Here is a 23,107-nt window from a genome sequence, read left to right as displayed (position 1 = left end):
CAAGACAGGAGGCTGGGGCAATCGGAGAGCTCACCTGGCTTATTTTCCATCTCTCGGGCATCACTTTCCTTGGTTACCTGATAAGCAATGTCTTAAGAACTGTTATTTCATACATTTTGGCCACTTTTTGGTTGTTTCTATAGGAGAATAAATCTGGTCTCTGTTACTCCATTTTTGCCAAAATTAAAAGTTCTTTGTACTAAGTTTCTTTTTCTTTTTTTATTATTAATTCTATTCATCAGCTTCATTTCCCTCAACTTAATTCATGTCATACAACCTTCTTTAAAAAGGTTCAGGTGTCCCTCATTCCCCTCCTCTGGGATGCTTCCCATCCTCCTTCCCACATAGTGAATTAAGGCTTTCATCTCCCCCAGTGAGTACACTCAGACATAGCAGAGTGCCTGACCATTGTGCATGCCCAACCTCCATTCAGAAAATAAACCAGCACTTGAAATATAACAGCCAACCAGCTACAGGTTGGGTACTTTTGTGGTCTGGGGCATAAGAATGCATTTTCCGCAGAGACAATGTGGAAATCTGGGAGGACAAGCCAGGTGGCCTAGTGCTAAGATAAAAGTCCTCCCTCCATCCTCCTGTTCCCAAGATTTTCTTTGCACGAGTTGATGGGCAAGGGGGAATACTGTTTCACCCAAGGCTGAAAAGGAGAAAAAAAAAGAGAGTTGGAGGCTGAAGTCCAGAAACAATGGCTTAGCACCTGCCCCCCATCCTGGGCTCAGGAGGGGTTCTGGGCCCAGCTGGACGGAGAAGTCAGGCAGACCAGAAGCTGAAGGAGTGTGTAGGGAAACACGCCTTGGGATTCTGGCCACACACAGTGCTGATGTAGGACTAGGCCAGCAACATTAGCCTGTTTAAAAGGGAGACCATTTTCCTGTCCCACCCACTAGGTGAGGCCTTATTCCTAAGGACACAAGAGACATGCCCTGAGGTCCTGCAGGAGTATGTGAGGACCCAGAGCCCGATAAATTTGGCCATTTATACCACAGTAGTATAATCCAGTATAAATATAATCCAGTAATATATAAATATATAATATATATTACACATAAATATAATAATTATATAATATATATAATTATGATAAATATAATTGTATATTTATAATATATAATTATTATATATTAATATTAATTGATATTAATATATTGTTTTGTATTACTATAATTATAATAAATATATAATAATTATATGTATAATATATGTGTGTGTATGTGTGTATATATATATATACACATATATGTATATATATATAAAATCCAGTATAAATCCAGCCAATGGCTGGATCTGTTGGCTTGTCCGCCATTTCCTATGTAATCTATTACGTGGCTGACTGGCCTCCTTTGGTGTGGGTCTAACTCCTTCTTTAGGTTAGGGTGGCAGCAGCACATGCAGAACTCTGGCAGCAGTAGGGTGCAGGTCATCCTGGAAGCAGGAGGGTGCAGGTGGTGGTGGGGCTCCTGCTGAGGCCAAAGACAAGTGGAGCCAGTGGCTCTCCAGGAAGCTGTGTTGGGCATCTCTATAGCTTCCAGGAAAGAAAACAGGGCCTCATCTGACTATGTGGGCAGTGTTTAAGTCTCTTCAGTATGTCTGGATTTTCTACCTGGCTTTAAATGAGCAGCTTCATCTGCCTCAGCCTCCTGAAGTTAGGGAATGGGTGAGAAGGGAGGAAGAGCAAGGATGAAACTCCATTCTGACCTGTATTCTTGAAGCTAGTGGTGAGGCTCTGATTTGTCTGTTATAAACACGCACCCAGTATTTCCTCCTGCCTGCTGTCTCCCTGGTCTTAGTGATAGTGAGACCTTTTCCACATCAGATCACAACTTCTTGATGATGAGCCTAGCACCAAGAACGCCCCTGACCCCACAACACAGACAGCTCCTAGGCCCACCCCGGGGCCCCAGGCGTGGGTGAATGACCTCCATTACCTGAATGCTTTCCATGGTCTCTGGAATGACTTGTTCCTGTGGCTCCTCCGCTATTTTCAGGAAACTGTGGCTGCTACTACTGAGCTTAGCATCTTTGAGAGAAAGAGTGGCATGAGGACAGAAAATAGACAATAAATATCTGCACAGTCACAGGACATGAAGACAGCATGGTAATTAATGTGTTTCTAAAATGCAGCACATCTGAAGAACTGTAGTGCAGAGGGAAGTACCATGAGGTGGGAAGCATAGCCCACCCCAATTCTGACCTCACAGTGCCCTTATGCATGTGATGGAGATAAAATGATACCTGCCCCTATAGGAGCTGTGGGAGCAAAGTGATGGCAGCGATAGGCCTGCCCTTGTAGGCCTGGCCTTGCCCACAGGGGGCCCTCACCCTCGAGGTTCCTGAACCACTGGTCTTTTCATGGGAACCCCCTTTCAAGTTTACAAACGATCGATTAGCAACTTTCTGGGCAGCAGGCTTTGAAATGATTTGGAAACATGGGTGCTGAAAATTAGCATAAGGGCTGCTTTCTGTTTGTTTGAAAATATAGCATGCAGTCGGACAGTGGCCACTATTTTCACTTCTCTACTTTCTAAGGAAGAAAGTACTGTTTTAACTGTTCTGGAAAGTCAATAATCAGGGTAGTGTTTGTGTATTTAACCTTCACTAAAAATTACAGTAGGAAACAAACTTTCCCATTTTGTCTACAGAGCTTTTATCCCTCTCCTTTCACTCCCTCCTCCTTCTGCATTCTTGTTTTTCTTCCTGCCCATCTTCCTTCTCATCCTTCGAATTTCTCTTCCTGTCTCTCTGCCCCTTTCTCTCAACCACTCTCTTGTTGATCTTTCTTCTCTTCCCCCTCCTCCTCCCTCCGTTCTCCCACCTCCTCCTTTCTGGTTTGCGCTGTGTCTGCTTCGCTGGAGACTCTCAGCTCTGACAGCTGTTCACAGACGTCCTGGGAGTTGTGCCCAAGGGCTGCCCCTCCACGCTGCCAGCATGGGCCTGCCCCTCCGTTTTCTTGTTTCTAATGGTCACATCAGACCTCGTGGGGCCAGAGGTAGCCTATCCCCTCTGCTCCCTCCTCTCCCACTCTGCTCTTCCAGTGCCAGTCAGGGCAATGGCCCCTGCAGATACCTCTCAACCCCCAGTCCCCAGATTACGGCACACCTTTTACTTACTTCTGGCAAAGATGTAGCTGAGTGAAACAAAATGAAATTCTAAGAGAAAAATTAGATGCCCAGGGAAGTGTAAAGGATATAGATAAAGAGGTACCTAATGTTGAAGGTAGGATGACTGAGAATCATATCCCAGCATTAGGGGTAGCTCTTTTGGCATGGAGAGAAAATCTGGAAAGAGGAGCAAAGGACCTAGAATCCCTCTTCTGAAGAAACATGCCGTGGGGAATGTCTCAAGTCTCTAACTCCTGAATATGTGCTACTCCCTGCAAAGCTTTTCAGAAAGTCTATACGGCATTCTCATGATGACAAGTCACATGCTTTTTATGTTAATTTGCTTTGTAGTTGAGATATAATGTGCATACAGTAAAAATGCATGAACGTCTACATATACCTACTCCCATGTAACAATCACTTAAATAAATACCTAAAGCATTCCCAGCACCCAGAAGTTTCCCTGATCCCCCTGTCCAGCAATATAGTACCTAAAGGCAGATGCTCTTCCGTCTTATACCATCAATCTGTTTTGTTCAGCAGCAAACTTTTTAAATTAAAAACATACATATCAATAACTCCCTATTCTTAAGTTCTACTTTATTTTTTAAAAGACAGCTTTTTTCTATTTTGTTTTAAATTTGAAGAACTACCCCCCCTAAAAAACAACATACCAGATCTTTGCTGTGCCTATATTTCTTAAAAAAAATTTTTTTTTAATGTTTATTTATTTTTGAGAGACAGAGACAGAGCACAAGCAGGGGAGGGGCAGACAGAAAGGGAGACACAGAATCTGAAGCAGGCTTCAGGCTCTGAGCTGTCAGCACAGAGCCCGATGCGGGGCTTGAACTCACAAACTGTGAGATCATGACCTGAGCCGAAGTCAGATGCTTAACCAACTGAGCCATCCAGGTGCCCCCCTATATTTCTTTTATAATTAGGACAAAATTACCAAAAAGTAAGAAACCTTAAAGAATGGATTAGATTCGCTATGAGCTGATAATCCCAGTGACTTCAGTGTTTTATAGTCTAATGTTCATGAGACAATTACCAACTACAACAGCTAACTGTCTTGGCTAAACTGTCGTGGGGTATTGCAACTTATTAGCAAGCAGTGGCCACACCGTCCCCAGACGTGGCTGCATTTCAGAACTGGGTGAGGTGAGGCAATATCTCTTGTTCTTGTGTCTCCAGAGTTTTGTGAGGTTTAATTAGTTAATGTTGATTATGTGTCCTGAGATTCTCAAATGTGAGGTACTATCCCAGGGAAAAGTCAAGGCACTGGTATTATATAACACACAACTAACACCACCGAGGCTGCAAATTTAACCATTATTTTATTGCTTCCACTACCTATGCAGCTTAGAAATTACAAACTAGTGAGAGTAGAGGCACCATTTTCTATGTTCCTGCTCTTGAGATTGCTAAAATGGGATGGGTTTACCATGGAGCTAATAAAGCTGGAGGTTCAGGCCTCCTCTCCCAGTAAAGGCCCCTCCCATGGCACAGCATCTACTATTGCATTCATAATTTTACATTTGTTTTCTCAAAGAGGGCTCTCAAATTGTATAGACTTTGGGTCCCACAAGACCTGGATCTGCCCTGCTCTTTACCCAATAGTGATAGTACACGTGGAAAGCTAACTAGTACATTTTGATGGCTGCAGGAATAAATAACAGTAAAAAATCTGGTGGTTTTTAACATTTTTTAAAATATAGACCAAAACTCCCAAGAAAAATTTTTTAGTGAAATGAAACAAATGGATTCTAAAAGAGTAAATATGAAAAATAAAGAATAAATATGGAGAAATAGTTTTTAAGACATTTTAAGAAACAGTCAACAACAAAATTTTAAGAAATAAGAACAAAAAGTAGGCCAAATTTCCTAATGAATATTAAGACATATTATAAAGCCATAGTTAATGTGTTATTCAAGTAGGAACAGAACTGAATGGAATTCAGAAAAGAGCCAGACAATTATAAAATGCTGACATATGTTAAAGGTGGCATTTCAAATTGGTGAAGAAAGAATAAACTATATAATAAATAGTACTGGCTCACCATATGGGAAAAAATTAATTTGAGCCCCTATTTCATTTTATACATAAAAATCACTTCCAATACATTAACAGGTTTATTATCATTATTGTTATTATTATTATTTTGAGAGAGAGAGAGAGCACGCATGCACAAAAGTGGGGGAGGGGCTAAGGAGAGGGGACAGAGGATCTGAAGTGGGCTCTATGCTGACTGCACAGTGGGGTTCAAACTCACGAACTGTGAGATCATGACTGAGCTGAAGTGAGATGCTCAATCGACTGAGCCACCAAGGTGCCCCCTTAATTTTTTTAAAAATATGTTTGAGTTATAAGAATAATCTGTGATCTCAGTGGTGGAGAAATTCTTCCTTAAAAATCCTTTTGCAAAAGGGTGGAAGTCATGAAAGCAAAATACTTTTTATTTATTTATTTTTGTGTGTATGCCAGGCATTTTTATTTTACTTTAAGTTTTTATTTTAATTCTAGTTAGTTAACATATATACTTGACCACATCAAAATCTAAAAGGTCTGTCAAAAGTACCCTAAAAAGAAGTTTTTTTAAAAAGTAGATACAGGGAGGGTTACCTAAGTGGCTCAGTCAGTTAAGCATTCAATTCTTGATTTTGGCTCAGATCATGATCTCACAGCTATGAAATCAAGCCATGCATTGGGCTCTGCACTGGGCACGGAGCCTGTTTAAGATTCTCTTCTTTTCCCTCTGCCCCTCCCTTGCTCGCATGTACACATGCACATGCTCGCTCTCTCCTCTTTCCCCCCAAAGTAGATACATAGAGAAAATATTTGCAACACACCTCATGGAATAACTGAATTACAGAAAGGAGAAACAACTCATTAGGAAAGGCAATGAATGTCCAGGAAATTTAAATGACCAATAAACACATAAAAGTGTTCATTCTCATACTGAGAATGTTCAGTATGTTCAGAGAAATAAAATTAAAACAATGATCTCTCCTTTCACACCTATCAGATCGTCAAAAGTTTAAAAGGCTGACACTGAGTATGAAAAACTGTGAAAGGGTCTGGAGAAAAACCACTGGTTTGGCCATGTTTGGTGGCCATGTGAGTACTTCCAAGCCCAGCAAGAAGAATTCCAGAAACAGAGCCTATGAAAACTTGCAAGGGATCCAAGGAGACATGCGCTGGGATGTTCACTGCAGCACCCTTTGCAATAACAAAAGAGCAGAAACAATTTAAGTGTCCATCTAAGAACAAATATGGCACATTCCATGCAGTGGATGGAATACTACCCCGAAGGTAAAAGGAGTGTCTTATACCTATGTGTACCAACATTAGATCTCAAAGAGTGAAGAAGCAAATATCAAAATATCACATACCCCAAAGACACCATTTATATAAAAAAACCACTGCCACAAAAGGGTAGTGTTTCTTCTATCAATATATGGACTTCATATAAAAGTATAAAAGAGTGGGGCCCCTGGGTGGCTCAGTTGGTTAAGCGTCCAATTCTTGATTTTGGCTCACATCATGATCTCATGGTGGGAGAGAACCCTGCAGTGGACTCTGTGCTGACAGCACAGAGTTTGTTTGGGATTCTCTCTCTCTCTCTCTCTCTCTCTCTGCACCCCTCCCCTGCTCATAAGCTCTCTCTCCCTTTCTCAAAATAAATAAATAAATTTTTTTTAAGTATAAAAAAGAGGTCCAGGTGAACACACACTAAATTTTTTATAATGGCTATTTCTGGGGAGGAAAGGAAGAACCAGACTTGGAGGCGGTTCAATGGGAACTCAGCTTCAATTGCATTATTTTAATTTTTCAAAGAAGGACAGTTTCATGTGTTACTAATGCAATCAAGATTTTTTTAAATGTCCAATTAAATTATTAAATGTCCAAAATATTTGTCCAATGTGTTACAAAATAGCCATTTTTATTTATTATTATAATATTACAAATGGTTTCAAAAAAGCCTGCCACATGAATTTAAATCATTTAATTTTAAGAAGGGGAAAGATTAGAGGTTCAAGTTAAATCATTCCACTAAACTTTGACGAGTTGCAAGCACTTTGAGATTCTCAGAGTAATGAATAAGATGTAGGCCCTCATATTCTACAAGGCTCACAAGCGATCACATACACACACACATACGCACACACACCCTTATCTCTCTGTGTGAAAGCTGCTAAAGAAGGCATATGAATAAAGCACAGTGTTCATTTATTTATTCATTCATTTAAAAATTTATATTTCACACCTACCATCTGTTAGACATTAACATTCTAGGGGTTTCAGCAATGAACAAGACTAACTTGCACTGCCAAAGCAAGTTAGTTAGTGAATGAGAAAACATTAAGTTATGATAGATGACATGTAGAAAATGAGACCCCAGGTGCTGCTTTAGATTGAGTGGTTGGAGAAGTCCTTCCAAACATTTAAGCTGAGACCCGAAGGCTAAGAAGTAGCCTTGAGACAGTAAAAGAGAATGGAAACGGGGAGCCTGGGTGGCTCAGTCGGTTGAGCTTCTGACTTCAGCTCAGGTCATGATCTCACAGTCCATGAGTTTGAGCCCCGCATCAGGCTCTGTGCTGACAGCTCAGAGCCTGGAGCCTGCTTCAGATTCTGTGTCTCCCTCTCTCTCTGCCCCTCCCCTGCTCATGCTCTGTCTCTATCTCAAAAATAAATAAAAACATTAAAAAAAAAGAGAGAGAGAGAGAATGGAAACAATGAGTGGACAACTCTTTCTAGGAGTTTTGCTGAAGAGCAAAGACTTCCTTATTTCTTGACAGTTTTCCTTCCTTGATTTGCCTCTGATCCTTGATCTTCTTTGTAATTATGTTACTTTCCTGGGGCTGCTGTGACAAATTACAGTCACCTGGTAGCTTAATGATAGAAATGTATTCTCTCACAATTCTGGAAGATAGAGTCCAAAATCAGTATCCGCGGGCAGAAATCAAGGTGCCAGCAGGGACACACTCCCTCCAGAGATTTGGGAAGAAGCTGTTCCTGCCGCTTCCAGCTTATAGTGGCTGTCAGCATCCCTTGCCATGTGACCACATCACTCCAATCTCTGTCTCTATGGTCACAATGCCTCTTCCTCTCTGTCTGTATTATCTTCCCCTGTCTCTTTCTCTCAAAAGGACACTTGTGATGGGATGTCAGGCCCCCGAGATACTCTAAAACAAACTCCTTATCTAGAGATCCTTAATCACACCTACAAATACCTTTTCCCCAAAACTAAAGTCATATTTACAGGTTCCAGGGATCAGAATGTGAGCATCTTTGGGGAGGTAATGTTTCAGTGTACCTCAATGGGCACCTGTTGCTGAAGAAGTACTGTGACCATCCAAATACTTACTAGGAAGGTCAAACTCAACTTGTCCAAATCAAAATCACAGCATCTCCATCAAATAATTAATTCACTCTTACTATTCCGATATTGCAAAGTGGTTCCACCATCTACCTAGTTTCTGCAGTCATCCTTGATTTTTCCCTTTTCCATAACCTTCCCTCTCCATATGTAGTAAAACATCAAATTCAATTAATTCTCCAAAATATGTCCCAGGCTTCATCCATAATCAATGTTCTGGTTCAGTCCCTCCTCATCTCTTTCCTGGACACTCCAGTGACCCTTGGAAAGTCTTCCTGTGAACCAGAAGTTGACCATGGGTTTCTTTTTAGTTGAAAATTCCTCATGGATCAGCTTCAGGTATGTTGTGAATAGATACAATCTAATCTCCTTTGCAAGGCATGTAAAGCCTTGTCTCCCCTCAATCTCCTGTCCTGCTCCATCTCCTGTCACTACCTCACTTAAAGTTCTAGAAACACTGAAATTGTACTTTCCCCTAATAAGCCATGGTTTCTAATACCTCCTTATTTTGTACATTTTGTTCCCTCTACTAGGAAAATCTTTCTGCTTATTCACCTAGAAAGCTCCAATTAGTTTTTGAAGTTTTGACTCAAAAGCTTTTTGTGTGTGAATTCTATGCTGATGCTCTCAAGATGACTTAGGTGTAATTCTGCTATAGTCCCACCACAATTTTCTAGCCTTCAAAACACTTCACTTTTTGTAAATTAATTTGTCCTGCATATTTATCCTGCCATTAGACAGTACTAGACTCACCATGTACTAGACTATAGACTAGGTTCCTAATGTCTACTATATGGGAAGTACTCAGTGTTTACTGAATGGCTGAATGAACAGCAAGAGGCTGATGATAAAGTTCACAATGATACAAAGAAAAACACTAGGCAGGCTGCATTAAAGGAAAAGAAAGGACTTTTTTCTTACTTTTCAAGGAAACTTTTCCCAACTGGACTGCAGTGCAGACTCCACACCATACAATATGACAAACTTGAGCTTAATTCCCTGGTAATCCCCATATCATTGTCTTTTTTTTTTTTCACTTTTTTAACATTTATTCATTTTTGAGAGTGAGAGAGACAGCCTGTGAGCAGGGGAGAGGCAGAGAGAGAGGGAGACAGCATCTGAAGCAGGCTCCAGCCTCTGAGCTGTCAGCACAGAGTCAGACGCAGGGCTCAAACTCACGGACCCGTGAGATCATGACCTGAGCTGAAGCGGGATGCTTAACTGACTGAGCTACCCAGACACCCTTCCCATGTCATTGTCTTGAGATGAGACCATAGGTTTTAGCCTCCTCCAGGCTAAATTGGAGTTTGTGTCTCCAATAGAAGAGGAGAAAGAGGTCATGATCAAAATCATTAGCATTATTCTTTTTTGTGGGAATAAGGGTTGAAATGATGATGCTGGTTTTTTACCCTCCCTGTATTTAGGCCCTTGCTATGTAATTTCCTCTCCCTCTGATTCTGGGGTCAGCTGTGTGATCTGCTTTAGATAAAATAATGTGTATTAGTTCAAAGCCTAGACCTCAAGAGGCTTTGTGTGTTTCCACTTGGTCTCCTGCACCTTTGTGGTCACCATAAGAACTTGCCCAATCTAGCCCGCTGAAAGGATGAGAGGCACATAGAGCAGAGCCAAGGCCAGCCTAGATCAGCCAACAGGCAACCAACCCCAAGTCATGTGAGAAGACCCAGCCAAGATCAAGAAAGCTGCCTAAATAACCCCAGTTGTATCAGCAAAACATCCTTATTGTGGGATGCCACTGTGGTTTGGTAGCTGTTTGCTGGCAGCACTAGTGTGGTAATGGGTTATTGATGTAACCATGAAAGATAATAGAGAGAATTAACCAAATCCTGAAGCTGGTTCTTTGAAAATACTAATTAAATTGACACTGGTGAGATTAAGAAAGGAAAAGACACAAATAAATAGTACTAGTAATGAAACATAAAAATACAGGTGACATCTATTAAGTAAGGTGGTAGATATAAATCCATAAGAACATTAAATATAAATGGACTAAATATTCAAATTAAAAGATAACAGTTGTCACTCTAGATTATTACACCTGGGTGGCTCAGTCGGTTAAATGTCCAACTTCAGTTCAGGTCATGATCTCACAGTTTGTAAGTTTGAGCCCCATGTCAGGCTCTGTGCTGTCATCTTAGAGCCTGGAGCTCCCTTCAGATTCTGTGTCTCTCTCTGTGCACTTTCCCTGCTTGTTCTCTGTCTGTCTCTCTCAAAAATAAATAAAAATTTAAAAAATTTTAAAAAAAAAAGAACACTTGGGGCACCCGGGTGGCTCAGTCGTTTGAGTGTCTGACTTCAGCTCGGGTCATGATTGTGCAGTTTGTGAGTTTGAGCTCTGAATTGGGCTCACTGCTGTCAGCGTGTAGCCTATTTTGGATCCTCTACCCGCCCCCCTCTGCCCCTCCCCTGTTCATGTTCTCTCTGTCTCAAAAATAAACATTAAAAAAATAACACTTAAACTCTATGCTGTTTATAAAGGGCACATCTAAAATGTAATGAAATAGGAAGAACGAAAATAAAAGGATGGAAAAAAGATACGGTATGCAAATATGAATCAAAGAAAGCAGGTATGGCCATATTAAAATCAGAAAAAGTAGACTTTAGGGGCACCTGAGTGGCTCATTTGGTTAAGTGTCTGACTCTTGATTTCGGCTCAGGTCATGATCCCAGGGCCATAGGATTGAGGCCCATGTCAGGCTCCGCACTGAGCATGGAGTCTGCTTAATGTTCATCTTCTCTCTCCCTTTGCCCCCTCCCCCACTCAAGTGCTCTCTCTCTTTCTCTCTCTCTCTCTGTCTCTTAAAAAAAGAAAAAACGAAAAAATAATTCTAAGGCAAAATAATATCACTAGAGATGAAGAGGACACGTTATAACTGATTTTTTTTAATTCAAAGAAGATATAATTATTTAAAAATTATGCACCTAATAACACAGATTCAATATATATAATAAAAAATATTAGACTCTGAGGAGAAATCAGTATATCCACAATCAAAGAAGGGGATTTTAAGACACATCTCATTAATTGATCAAATAAGTGATGAAGTCAATAAGGATAAAATGTTTGACAACATTATTATCAAATGTGACTGATTCATATAGAACCCTGCATCTAACAACTACAGGATAGTCTTTTCATGGACCCAAGGAACATTTTCAAAAATTGACCATATGTTCAACAAAGTTTAAAAGATTAAGATCAGAGTAGGTTCTGTGACTTCAATGCAATTAAACTAACACACAGTAATAAAAAGATAACTAGAACATCCCAAATGGATAAAGAAAATTTGGTATATACATACAATGGAAAATTATTCAACCTTGAAAAAGAAGGAAATCCTGCAATATGTTAACAACATGGATGAACCTTGAGGACGTTATGCCAAGTGAAATAAGCCAGTCACAGAAGGACAAATACTGCATGATTGCACTTATATGAGGTACCTAAAACAGTTCTACTCATAGAAGCATAGAGCAGAATGGTGAAGCCAGGGGCTGAGAGGAGAGGATAATGGGGGGGGGGGGGCGGTTGGCTGCTATTCAACAGGTATAAAGTTTCAGTTATCTAAGATGAATACATGCAAGAGATCTGCTGAACAACACTGTGGCTACAGTTAACAAAACTGCATTGTACACTTAAAAAATTTAAGAAGGTAGTTTTCATGTTAAGTGTTCTTAACACAATAAAATAAAATAAATACATAACAGAAAAAGAGGGAAACCTCTTGCACATTAGACCATGCAAGCTAAATTTGTGATCACACAAAATCAAGATGTTAGATTGATCCAGAAGATCACTCCATTCCAAAGGGAAAGTTTTCATCCCACGAGTTTGGAGCAAAGGGCCCATGGGCAACATGGCCGAAGGCAGGGCAGACAAAGGTGGTGGTGAAGGGCCTGGGAAGCTGCCAGAGCAGGTAGAGGAGGAATCCCAGGTTTTGCACGGAACTGGCCACTGTAAGTGGTTCAATGTGCAAATGGGATTTGGATTCATCTCCATGATAAACCGAGAGGGAAGCCCCTTGGATATTCCAGTCGATGTGTTTGTGCACCAAAGCAAATTATTCATGGAAGGATTTAGAAGCTTAAAAGAAGAAGAACCAGTGGAATTCACATTTTAAAAATCTTCCAAAGGCCTTCAATCAATACGGGTAACTGGACCTAAACCACCCCTGTTTAGGAAGTGAAAGAAGACCCAAAAGAAAGACACCATAAAAAAGAAAAACAAAGGGAGATAGGTCACCCTCCAGAAATGATTAGGGCCAACATACAACCCCTTCAAAAATAAGACTGTTCGGGGTGCCTGGGTGGCTCAGTCAGTTATGCATCCGACTCTTGATTTCAGCTCAGGTCATGGTCATGGTTCATGGAATGGAGCCCTGTGTCAGGCTCTGCACTGATGGTGTGGAGCCTGCTTGGGATTCTCTCTCTCACCCTTTCTCTACCCCTTCCCCACACTTGTGTTCTCTCTCTCTCTCAAAATAAATAAATAAGCATTAAATACATACATACATACATACATAACAGATATCCCCATATGTCTGAGAATAAATATTCTTTTAAATAATTTATGGGCCAAAGAATAAATGAAGTGAAATTTCAAAAATATTGATAACGAGGGCACCTGACTGGCTCAGTCAGTTAAGTGTCTGACTCTTGATTTCAGCTCAGATCATTGACCTCACAGCTTGAACCGTGAGTTCAAGCCCCATGTAGGGCCCTGCATTGACAGTGTGAGGCCTGCTTCAGATTCTTTCCCTTTGCCCCTCCCCACATATTCTATCTGTCTGCCTGTCTCTCTCTCTTCTCCAAAATGAATAAACTTAAAAAAAAATATTGATAATGAATATATTACATAACTTGTGAGTTGCAGCTAATTCCAGGCAGAGAATAATGTTTCTAGTTTTAAAACTAATAGAAAAAAGGAAGAAAACTGAAAATCAATGAGCTAAGAATCCATCTTAAGATATAGGAACACAAACATCAAATTAAGCCTAGGGGCGCCTGGGTGGCTCAGTCGGTCCGACTTCAGCTCAGGTCATGAGTTCAGCTCAGGTCAGTCCGTGAGTTCGAGCCCCGCATCGGGCTCTGTGCTGACAGCTCAGAGCCTGGAGCCTGCTTCAGATTCTGTGTCTCCCTCTCTCTATGCCCCTCCTCTGTTCATGCTCTGTCTCTCTCTGTCTCAAAAATAAGTTAAAAAAAATTAAGCCTAAAAATAAAAAGGAGGAAATAATAAAAGAGCAAAAATAAAATAAGTAACAAACATAAAATAGGGAGCACCAAACAAGCTAATAATTGGTTCTTTGAAAAGACTAAAAAAATTGATAAGCCACTAGCAAGACTATTCAAGAGAGAAAATACAAATAACCAAGGTCAGGAATTTTGAAAAAGGCAACATTGCTACAGAGCTTATGAACAGTAAAAGCATAATAGAAAAAAAATGAAGAATACCTTCAACTTTATCCTAATGCATTTGGAAATGTAAAGAAATGTACAAATTCTTATAAAAAATTACAAACTTAACCAAAGAGACAAAGAAGAATAGTTCTACTACAATTTATTTGAAATTGCAATCAAAAACCTTCCTCCAAAAAGTCCACCAGGTTCAGACAGCTTCCCTGGTAAATTCTATAAAACATTTAAAGAATAAATATCTCTATACTTGCATAAACTTCCAAAAATAGAAGAAGGAAGAATACTCCTCAAATTGCTTTATGAGGCCAACAGAACCTCATTTCCAAAGTCTGGCAAAGATGTTTCAAGAAGGGAAAATTACAGACCAATTTCACTCATGAATGTAGCTGCAAAAATCCTCCACAAAACATTAGCAAAGAATCCAGTACTGCCTATAAAGAAAAATATATTATTAACAAAATAGTTAACATACAAAAATTAATCAATGTAATTCACCGCATTAACAGAATAATGAAGAATCATATGATCATCTCAGCAAGTACAGAAAAAAAGCATTTTATAGAATTAAATTCAATTTAAAAAAAACAACAACCATTATTGATAAATTTCTTAGCAAACTATAAATACAGAGACTTCCTTATACTGGTCATGGGTATTCACAAAGTCATCCTTACTGGTAATGTATTCAGAACTTTCCATTTAATATTAAGAACAACAAAAGGATGCCTGCTAACACCATTTCTACCCAAGGTATTAGCTAGTACATGAAAAAGAAATAAAAAGAATAAGGATTTGAAAATAAAAAATAAAAATTTACATTATGCAGAGAAAGTCCAAAAAAATCTGCAGATCATAGAATTAATAAATCAGTGTAGAAAGATCATTGGATAAAAGGTCAATATCCAAAACCAGCTGCATTTCTATATAACAGCAATAAATAATTTGAAAGCAAAAATTTTTAAAGATAAAATTTCCAAAAGTGTGAAAATATCAAACACCTAGGAATAAATCTAATAACAGATGTGAAAAAAAGTCTGTTGCAACAAGTATAAAACATTGTGGAAAGTGGACATAAATAAATTGAGGAATATAGCATATTCATAGATTAGAGGGCTCAATACATTGTAAAGATGTCAGTTCACCCTACACTGATCTATAGATTCAAATCAATCCCATTCAAGATCTGAAATTATTATTTTTAAAAAGTATTTCTTGGTTTGATATTTATTTATTTATTTATTTATTTATTTATTTATTTATTTATTTATAGAGGAAGAGAGAGAGTATGTGCTCACACAAGCACAGAAAGGGCAAAGGGAGAGGGAGGGAGACAATCTTAAACAGGCTCCATGCAGGGCTTGATCTCACAACCACGTGATCATGACCTGAGCTGAAATCAAGAGTTAGACACTTAATCGACTGAGCCACCCAATGACCCCTCAAGTTATTATTTTTGAGCTCTCAAGTTTATGTGAGAAATCAGATAAGCTATGTTTTTAATTTTTTTTTTTTAAAGAATTTTTTAAGTAATCTCTGTACTCAATGTAGGGCTTAAACCCACAACACTGAGATCAAGAGTGCAAAGCTCCAGGGACTGAGCCAGCCAGGTGCCCCACAGAGAAACTGGTTTCAAAATGTTTTAAGGTAAGTTTGTTTATTTGTTTGTTTGTTATGACTATGTTACTTCCTGTAGTTTAACTTCTGAGTTCTTTATGGTTACTTTGATTAAATAGATAATTAAGTATTTTTTCAGAGTAATCTGTGATCCTATTAAAATCAGATGTTCAAACCTTTTAAGATATTTGACAACTTTTGGTATTTTGCCTTCCCAAAATAAAATCCTAAGTAAAATCATGATCCTTAACTGACTTCCCAGGGGGTCCCTGGAAAATCTCTAAGGATTTGTTCTTTTCCTTGTAAAATGAGAGATATCTAAAATTCATTAAATACATTGAATTGCATAAGAAGAACTGTCAAATAAGAAGAGATGTTTAACTTTCCCTAGGTTATATTTGTGTGGGTGAATGTTATTAATACAAATATTTCAGGGATTATATGAAGGTCCTAGAAATTTGTCAATGTCCTCACTGTCCATATGTGTCCTGGTACTGCTTTGCCTGATATTAGACACAACAATAATATAATGTTATCAACATTCTAGTTATTACTTGCAAATGCAGTGTGCCACAGAAACAACAACATTTCCTTGTCAACTGTATTAATTTCATAACAAACGCTCATAAGATCTTCAGCCACAGCCAGTTAAGTCTTTTGCCCTCCACAGACAGGAATTGGTTGCCCTGATGCTTCCATGGAAGCTCTTGCATTCAGCTACAAGCCAGAATGTGTGTCTTCAACAAGAGAAACTGTCTCAAAGACCCATGGAAAAGGGACTATGCAAGGGACCCTAGAGCGCAGGCTTCTGGTAGCACTGACAAAGTAACATTGAGACCATACCAGTGGACTGAGCAAGGAGTCACAAATCTCCAATGGGCAAACTGATGGGTTCATGAAACTGCTAATCCAAGATCAAGCAGAACAAAAATTAATTACATGGTACTAAATGAATTAATGAAGGATAATTACATCATTTGTTTAAAATATTGCTCCTGGATTTAATGAACCACTTAATTTTTGCTTCTGTTTTTAAAATGTTTATTTATTTACTTTGAGAGAGAGAGAGAGAGAGAGAGAGAGAGAGAGAGAGAGAGAGAAAGGTAGGGAGAGACAGGGAGAGAGAGAATCCCAAGCAGGCTCCATGCTCAGCACAGAGCCCGATGTGGGGCTTGATCTTACCTTGATCAGGTGAGACCATCACCTGAGGTGAAATCAAGAGTTGCATGCTTAATCGACTGAGCCACCCAGGTGCCCCTTTATTTTTCCTTCTTAAGCTATTTTTAACTTACAAAATTTAGTAGATTATACCTTTGAAAACATTTATCTTTTTCTCCCTCCCTCATCCCTCTAGAATTTGTTAACTTATTGAATATTCTAATTTTCATGGCAATATAGTTATTTTCAAAGGTTCAATAAGAATCTTTCCTCTTTGTAAACAGGACATAATTGGAAACATTGGTTATATGACCAAGGCTTTGGCCGAAATGTCATATTTAAGAATGACATGTATAGAATCAAATACAACTAGACAGTTTTAAGGAAATAAGGTTGATTTTACAGAGCTAATGCTTATAAAGCCCTCTTTGGTATTTGGCACCTGGATTATAAAGTTTCCAGCATTACAGGTGAGTAAGAAAAGATATTTTGGATATTCTTCAGGAAGAAAGAAATTCACCCAAATCTATAGGTACTTCAACTGAAACGTGGTGGTGACTTCTTGGCTTGGCATTCTAGCCTCAAGAAGCATTTAAAGGTCTAACTTTCTTATAAAATTCTAGCAAAGCAGGCTCCCTACTTCTCCCAAGTCAACAAGATGCATCTTTTTCTGCAATGCCAGCAGCACTCCTAAGACAGAATGGTGAAAATTAGAGAAAACAGATTTCTCAGCCATTTTGGGTGCCTGGTTTCCAGAGCTCTTTTCAACTCTGGCAAAGTGGATATTATCACCATCAATGACTCTTTCATTGACTTCAATTACATAGCCTGCATGTTGCAGTATGATTCTATCAATGGCTAGTTCAATGGTACAATCTGATTAGCATTAAAAAAACAGTAGAACCTTCCATACTTTCCCATTGAAACCCTAACCCTTTCCCCGCTGTTAAATTGGTATACACATCTTTATATCTGGCTATTCGATATATCTGGCTATAGAGCATTTCTGCATGCAAAATAAAATTTTCTCCTGTCAACCTGTCAACTGTCAATAAATTTGCAGGTCCCTGACCACTCAAACTTCAGTTGGTAGAGAAAAAGTTTTTCTTCTCAAAAAATACTTTTTATATCAAACAAGAAAAATAAATAATCAAGCAACTAGAATAGGAACATCAAAACAAATCCAAAAGTTTTTAAGAAAAAGGTCATAGAAATAAAAGCAAATAAACTTTTTGAAATAAATTCAAAAAGAAGCCCACAGACTTGGTAGATAAATCTAAGAGCTAGCTCTTTGAAAAGATCAATCAAACAAAAGAAGCTAATTTTTTTTAACTTTATTTGAGAGAGAGAGAGAGAGAGAGAGAGAGCACACATGTGCAAGTAGGGGAGGGGCAAAGAGAGAGGGAAACAGAATTCCAATCAGTCTCCATGCTGTCAGTGCAGAGCATGACATGGGGCTTGATCCCCCTAACTGTGAGATCATGATCTTAGCTGAAACCAAGAGTCAGATGCTCAGTAGCCACCCAGGTGCCCCAAGATTCTTTTTTTTTTTTTTAAAGAGAGGGCAAAAAAGCAAAGAGGGGAAAAAGGAACTATAACCAGGTACAGTAGAGAAGAAATTACAGGTGAAGCTCCAGACTGGGCACGTGGAAGCTGGGTCCACGTAGATCTCAAGTGTCCTAGTTAGAAGTGACAGTAGTGCCCATCAGGGTGAAGTCTAGTTTGGTTACAAGCAGAGTCAGTAACAATTTCCCTGCAATGGACGACATAGTAGCCATTACTGGAGGCTAAAGACAGACAGTGCACAGGACCCACTCACTGGGAAACCCGGAGCGTTATCTACCCAAGGAGACATCTGCAGCAATGGCAGATGCCTGCTGGGAAGCTGGGCAGAGTGAAGCTAAAACTCTATGAGGGGGTTAAAATAGCATCAGTGAAGCTGTAGATTCCAAGTGAGAATCAGGACAGAATCAATATAAAGGTTAGGAATGGAGAAATTATTATAGATCTCTGCACTGACTGGAATAAGCTAAAATAATTTTAATTTTTTACCTACAAGAGTCACTTTAATCAAGTGATCAAAGTAACCACACATCATCAGTAATGGGACAAACTGAAAGTGTGTAATACCAGAATGGATGCAATGAGAACCCAGTCCCTTCTCTGATAGTCCTGCCAAGAGTGCAGAACTTGAATCTCATTGGGCGGAGACATCAGACAAACACAAATTCAAGGAAAAACTACAGAAGCATAGGCCTATCATCTTCAAAAATGTTTAGACATCGTATTCAAGGAAAGATGGAGGAACTGTCCTAAAATGAAAGATAACAGGGCAACTAAATGCAGTTCGTCATTCTGGACTGGATCTTTCCACTGTAAAGGGTATTACTGGGACAGATGAAGAAACCTGAATGAGGTTCGTGACCTGTGGATTAGTTGGAGGTAACATATTCAAGGAATTCTTTGATACTGATGGATGTTTAGGTTTGTAAAGGAGACTGTCCCTCTGTAGGAAACACACACTAAAGTATTCACAAGTGGCTCCATAGGACGTCAGCATCTTATTTTCAGATAGTTCAGGAAGAAAAAAAGTACCTGCAACTTCTATGTAAATTTAAGATTGTTTTTCCATTTTAAAAAATAGAGGGGGGAAATAAAAGCATTGCCCTAGTGTTACTTCTGTGACTCCATTAATTTCATTGTTTTAATTCATTACCTCCCAGTGCTCTTCATAGCACATGTCTCTTAGGTAGTTTTACTCACAGTTCTATTCATTTTGCATTGATTTTTTTCACAACAAGTTATATCATAACCATTTTTCTTCACTCTTTTTAACCTTTTAAAATGTTGCTGCACAGGCATCCCATGGATAGCCACAAGTTTAGCCATCCCTCTCTTGTGGGAGATTTGTTTTTTTTTTTTTTAATTTATTGATTTATATATCATTTTATGTGTTCATTTTTAGTATTATGATTAAGCTTAGTGAATAGTATTGAATACGTATCTCCTTACAGATTTAGGGTTATTTCTTCAGACTTGCTACAGCTGAAATCAAAGAATAGAAACCATTTCTACACTGTATTGTATCAGCTAACCTTCATGTCTGTCAGAAACTCATAGTGCTAGTTACCAAGGTCCTTGCCCAGGACGAAGCATCTTAATTACAATACATACCTATAACTAAGTACACAAAAAGGGGGAGAAACAGATCTTGGGTTTTAACGTGCCTTTCAGTTTTAGGGAAGCTGAATATTTTCTCATATTTACTATAAATAATACTTTTTGCATAGTTTTGTGATTTATGTTTTTCTTTTCTCTAAAATATTTCAAGAATGAAATAAGCACTCAATAAGAAAAAGAAGTCTTTTTCCACATAGAGTTAGATGTATTATAGAAACAAAACCAAGTAAATATAAATAAGTTATTTATAATTTAATAATAATTATTATATATAATATAGAATATTATATAAGTATATGTCTATACACACACACACATATACATATAAAATTTTCTAGGCCCAAGATGGAATTGCTCCTGCCTGAGGTGCCCCATCAGCTAGCTAACTGAAACTTATATAACCTTCGTGTTCCTGTTAAGTGTTCCACTTGACCACAGAGGCAGTATATGCAGTCAATCAGTCCCCAAAAGCCAAACCAACTGTGGGCCTTCTCGCCCCAAACAAGGCTAACTGTGTGGCCCCAGCCCATCAGATCTACTTTGTTTTTCTTTTCCTTGTTCTTTACTGTTTATTCTATAAAAGCTTCTGCCCTATTTTACAGTTCTCCAAAAGGGGACAATCCACTTCATGAAGTGTCAAATAAACTTTGTCTTCTTTAATCATTTTTAATAGTATATATGTATGTGTGTGTATATATATGTACATACACACTGAATATATATATATATATATATATACACATAACTGTATTCCAATAATTTTTAAATCTTTGTATATGAAATGATGCTTTTCTAGAAAAATCTAATCTCCTAAAGTTGATTCAAAAGAAATAGAAAATCTGAATTTACTACTATCTTTGAGGGGGAAATGGAACATTGTCAAAGATAAACCTCAAGTGGGAGTCAGCTTCCAGAAGGACTGCTTCAGGTTTTCCACTAAGCTGGCTATGTATTCCTGAAGACTGAAAACACCAAAGCCACAGCAATATGCGGTGGAGAAAAGGCTTGCAAACCAGTAGCAAAATAACTGTCTTCGCATTGGGTTTAGAATTAGTACATTTTCCTTTGTTTGTTGTCATGGGCAAAGACTGTGATTTTTAGTAATTGCTTCCTTAGTTGCTTTGCTCAGATTAAATTTGGTCCATGATACTTTAAGAGTCGTCAAAAACCCTGTGTAAACAGACACAGAACTCACAGTGACCCCAGTGCAATGGGTGCAGCCCACCGGCAGCCAATTTAATCAAGGGGGAATTCAGAGTATTCACCGCAAGCAATTGATTTTCAAGAGAAAAGTCAGCAGGATCAAACAGCCTGTTGGGATGAAAATCCCCTGAATCACCCCTATCACCGTGTTTTCTAGCAACTAACTCCTGACTCCATATAGTGTAATAGCCAAATTACTATAATTATCCTGCAACACAAGTGGCATATCAACATTATTTTAAACGTGGATTTTTTTGCATAATCTTTCATTATTATCATTCATCCTCCCATTTGGAAATGGCAAACAACAACAAACTGTGATCTACCCCCGAAAGAAAAAAGGTCACCAAAGAGAACAAATAAAAGGGCTATTTACATGTGAATATACTAACAGAGATGTGTTTTACAGTCAAATACACTCTTGAAATTCATTAAATGCCTTCTCCCCTGCATCATAAATATGGGCAAAACAGACATCACCTACTGAGAAAATAATCCCAGCACATAATGATCATAACGAACATAAATAAAGCCACTTTTCTTTCAAAGACCGCAAGGCCCTATATGAAAATGTGTTTGCATTTCCACCATCATGAAATGAATCTGACTGGCGGTGAGCATGCCAGTCATAAGTCCTTCCCAGTGCTGAAGAGGAGGGTATGAATGCAGTGCCCAGTCATCTTGCTCTCTGCAAAATAACATTCTTAACTGGGTGCCATCATTTGTTGCTGCTGTTTCTAAAGGCATTCAAAAGGACACAGAAACCAGTATTTGAATTAAGATGAAAAATCAGCAACAGATTTTGTTAAGTACAGTTGACCCTTGAACAACAGGGGTTTGAATTGCATGGGTCTATGTATATGTGGTTCATATATATATATATATATATATATATATATATATATATATAATACTGCACAGTGCTTATAAATATATTTTCTCTTCCTTACATTTATTTATTTATTTTAATGTTTATTTATTTTTGAAAGAGAGAAAGACAATCGTAGTGTAAGCAGGGAAGGGGCAGAGAGAGAGGGAGACACAGAATCTGAAGCAGGCTCTAGGCTCTGAGCTGACAGCACAGAGTCCGATGCGGGGCTTGAACTCACGAGCTGCGAGATCTGATATGAGCCAAAGTAGGACACTCAAATGATTGAGCCACCTGGTGCCCCTCTTCCTTACGATTTTAATACTTTGTTTTCTCCTGCTTACTTTATTGTAAGAATGTGGTATATAATACACACAACATACAAACTATGTGTTTATTGACTGTTTATGTGATTGGAAAGGCTTCTGGTCAACAGTAAGGTATTAGTAGCTACATTTCTGGAGAATCAAAAGTTTTCCCTGGAGGAGCAGACAGAGCCCCTAACCACCATGTCATTCAAGGGTCAGCTGTAATCAAAAGGCTTGCCAAGCAAGACTTTTAAGTCAGTGTTCCTGACAATAAAACTGAGCTTCAAGTTTGGATCATCTTCTTCCTGGTGTGTTACCAGTCCAGGGGCTCCACCTTAAGAACCCCTGTAAGAGTATATGCTGTCAACCTTGGAGATAATCACATGAGCTGGGCATAAGTCTGCTATTATATATCTGTATTATCAACATCTCTATCAAAGCATCAGAACTCACATGGTTAACTGTATAAAACCAAAGTTGGTAAGAGTGTCTAAAGCTTTGAAAAAATGTAATTTTGTTACCTTCATATATCAAACACATATTAAGTGGTTAAAAAAAGACAAAAGTCGGTTGTGATAAATATGAATTGGTATATCAAGCTTTGTATGAGCATCAAGTAGAACAGACTTTGCTGCCATTATCTGCATTATTGCCATAGCTTATAGTCTTGGCCAGGGACTTGGCCTTATAGACTTGGCTCCAGGGAACTATTAACATAGGACCCTAAGTGTTATGGCTGAATTGTGTCCCCACAAATTTCATATACTTTAGTATTCACCCCCAGGATCTCAGAATGTGACTATATTTGAAGATAGTGTCTTTAAAGAGATAGTTAAAGTAAAATGA

At 38.6% G+C, this 23,107-nt stretch overlaps 1 protein-coding gene across 8 annotated transcripts in view; it reads right to left on the bottom strand.

Moving 5' to 3' along the window:
• CFAP61 (cilia and flagella associated protein 61) overlaps positions 1-23,107 on the bottom strand; it is a 278,182-nt gene that overhangs the window by 192,900 nt on the left and 62,175 nt on the right. For all 8 annotated transcript variants that reach the window (XR_008289225.1, XM_053200304.1, XM_015071100.3 and 5 more), the window contains one exon: positions 1,944-2,035. Coding sequence is in view for 7 of the 8 variants with exons in the window: in XM_053200304.1 (XP_053056279.1) it covers positions 1,944-2,035 (92 nt within the window). In the remaining variant the exon portion in view is untranslated. The remainder of the gene's footprint in view (positions 1-1,943; positions 2,036-23,107) is intronic.

Source organism: Acinonyx jubatus, chromosome A3 (genome assembly GCF_027475565.1).
Source record: "Acinonyx jubatus isolate Ajub_Pintada_27869175 chromosome A3, VMU_Ajub_asm_v1.0, whole genome shotgun sequence".
NCBI classification, from domain to species: Eukaryota; Metazoa; Chordata; class Mammalia; order Carnivora; family Felidae; genus Acinonyx; species Acinonyx jubatus.
Note: the sequence above shows the minus strand (reverse complement) of the source record. Positions and strands in the feature narration are given on the sequence as shown.